The sequence below is a fragment of the Histoplasma capsulatum genome (assembly GCF_000150115.1).
Source record: "Histoplasma capsulatum G186AR genomic scaffold supercont2.3, whole genome shotgun sequence".
NCBI classification, from domain to species: Eukaryota; Fungi; Ascomycota; class Eurotiomycetes; order Onygenales; family Ajellomycetaceae; genus Histoplasma; species Histoplasma capsulatum.
This window is the reverse complement of record NW_025544803.1, coordinates 958,664-961,159: the sequence shown is the minus strand read 5'-3', so window position 1 is coordinate 961,159 and position 2,496 is coordinate 958,664. Positions and strand designations below refer to the sequence as shown.

The following is a 2,496-nucleotide window of genomic DNA, read 5'->3' as shown; positions in this document are numbered from 1 at the left end:
TGATAATGTTCTTGGTTGAGCTGAGATTGTTGCCATTGTATTCGGGGAAGGTCCCGATTGTCGCCGCGTTTACACTAAGAACAGGTGGATTGCCGTGAGGGCGAGGTAGGGGAGGAGGTGGGGTAACATTTTCGACTGAACGAAAAAACCTTGTTGCTTTCATACAATTTGGACGAGTAGAACGCGGGTGAATTCAGATGCGAGATATCAAGGAGGTGCTTGCCTCTTGAGACAAGAATGGCGCTCCCTTTTCGACCAACCGAGGGTCTTGTCTTGTGGCTTCTGTTACTGCTTCTGATGAGAAGGTGGTGATTCCAAGGGTGAAAGAGGAATCATTATATAGCTTGTTTCTCAACACTGGAGCAGCCACATCCCGACTCTCTTCCCGTCCTTCAAATCGTGATATCCAAGACATATACAACACTCTGCCTCAAACTAACCCCAACTTCAATTCCATCTCATGAAGCTATTCGCGACAAAATGGGCAAGATAGACAAAAGCCATCTTATCGAACCCCATTTTCTTGCCAAAGTGGGACTAACCACTACTCAAGGAAGTCGAAAAGGAATCTCCACACTGTAGCAAAAAAAAAAAAAAAAAAAAAAGCATACACAAGGGAAAGACATATCCTTAGATTCAAAAAGCAGGAATTGTGTCGGCACGGCAATGCCTCGATCATGATGTTCAATTTCTCATGGAACATCCCATTTTGGCGGCTGTCCCTGGACACGAGGAAAGTGAACAGGGCCCGCTTGTCCCGATGCTACAATGTATTTCGGGTGTTCTTGAAGAACGAAAGCCGCATCTTGCGATCGATAAATCGCCATCAACGGGGCCTCGTATCTTGCTTAACTAAAGGAACGATGATCTTCACAACGGGGTCCCAGGGCGGGTATGGCCAAGGGGAAAATACGATGAACAATCAATGGCTATTGGCCGTCTCCCTTCCGTTTCAGGAACATCAGGGCTTTGAAGAGCAGATGCCTGCGCGCGCATCTTCCTGTTGAGGCAAGGTTGGGTTAGTTGGCTGCGAGTGTTCATGCATGAAACAGCAGGATAACTACGACCTTATCCAGGTTTTTCAAATATGATAATTAAGTGGAAAATGTATCAAAATAGATCGGGGCAAAAATAGTATGGCTTTGACATGTATGGGAAGGAGTTTCATGGTTCCTGTCTCGTTGTTTGGAGGGAATTGGTTGCTCGGCTTTTCTTTGCAAAGAATCTTCCCTCTTGTTTGCCGACAATTGCGGTGCATTGATTAAAACGAATGCTCGGCTTTCTGCCCTCTGCTAAGAGCATAATCTCCGAGATGTTGGTTTAATTGGGGTGGAGAAAACAGGAAATACGGCACACGGTCCATATCATCCACCTTTGTATATTCGCTAGACTTAGCCGAAACGCCTCTTGAGATAAGCGCCGACTTCTCATTCATTGTTCATCCCAGCTTTGAGGAGTCTGCATCATAACAGGCAATGCCTGGATATCCAATGCCTGGATATCCAATGCCTGTATATGAAGTCAAGCCCCCTTCGGAGTGCGCACCTCTATAGGTCTTCGTCAATGATGATATGCTTTTAGATAGTTATTCATTCTTCTTCGGCCTTTGGGATGCACTTCTATTCCACTACTCCAACGGCAACGCTTCAACGGCAGAATATACACTCCGTTCCGGTAAGCTGGCGCCTACGCGTCAAAGATAGGCATTGTTAGTTAAGTTCGTATACCGTCAATTTCTGACGTGAGTTTCCTTCCTCTGCTCATTCATTCCTTAGTGATTAGCAACTGTGAGGAAAGATAGACAGCGTGGGAACAAACAGTAGAAGATAGAATAGACATAGATTCTTCTTACGGTTTCCTTTTCTCTTCTTCTTTCCTCAGCATTAGTTGCAAGTTGTGTTTACTGTACCTATTGCTACTATCTATCCCCGTCTTCAACTATTCATTCTCCACACTGTCCACCTTTACCTCACAGTTTCTAATCACAGAGGAAAGAAAGAGAAGAGAAAGGGCAGAGAAAGACGAAGGAAAGAACATAAGAGGAAGAATATATTTCTCAGACATATATATATATATACATAGGTTCTATGTACAGTGGTGTCCAATAAGTCAGCGTACTAGAGGCTCGGCGCCGAGATTCAGCACCCTACCCATCTCAACTAGATATTAAATAAAATCTCAACCAGGTATCCAATATAGAATTATATACATGTTTTATATAGCTAAATCAATAAAGAATATCTATATACATTTTCTTCTCTAATATTTGGTTGATTCATCTCTGACTTTGATAACTGTGGCTAATCTTCAGAGCATGGAGCTGATTAGATGCTGTATCTCAAGTTGTATAATAGAATCCCATATCATCTGTAATTCTATTCTCATCTCAGCTTTGAAGTGTATTTGATGTTGTATCTTTGATATATGAAACTTCATTATTGCTTATAGATTCTCTATAGAATTTAAATCAGAACTTTATGCAGATCATTTTATTTA

At 42.5% G+C, this 2,496-nt stretch overlaps 1 protein-coding gene across 1 annotated transcript in view; it reads right to left on the bottom strand.

Moving 5' to 3' along the window:
- The window catches only part of HCBG_02477 (uncharacterized protein), a gene marked incomplete at both ends in the record, with an annotated part of 686 nt that extends 557 nt beyond the window's left edge, over window positions 1–129 (bottom strand). Inside the window, one exon of the mRNA XM_045429526.1 lies at window positions 74–129. Within this exon, the coding sequence (XP_045289421.1) occupies window positions 74–129 (56 nt within the window). The remainder of the gene's footprint in view (window positions 1–73) is intronic.
- Window positions 130–2,496: the final 2,367 nt, after the last annotated feature.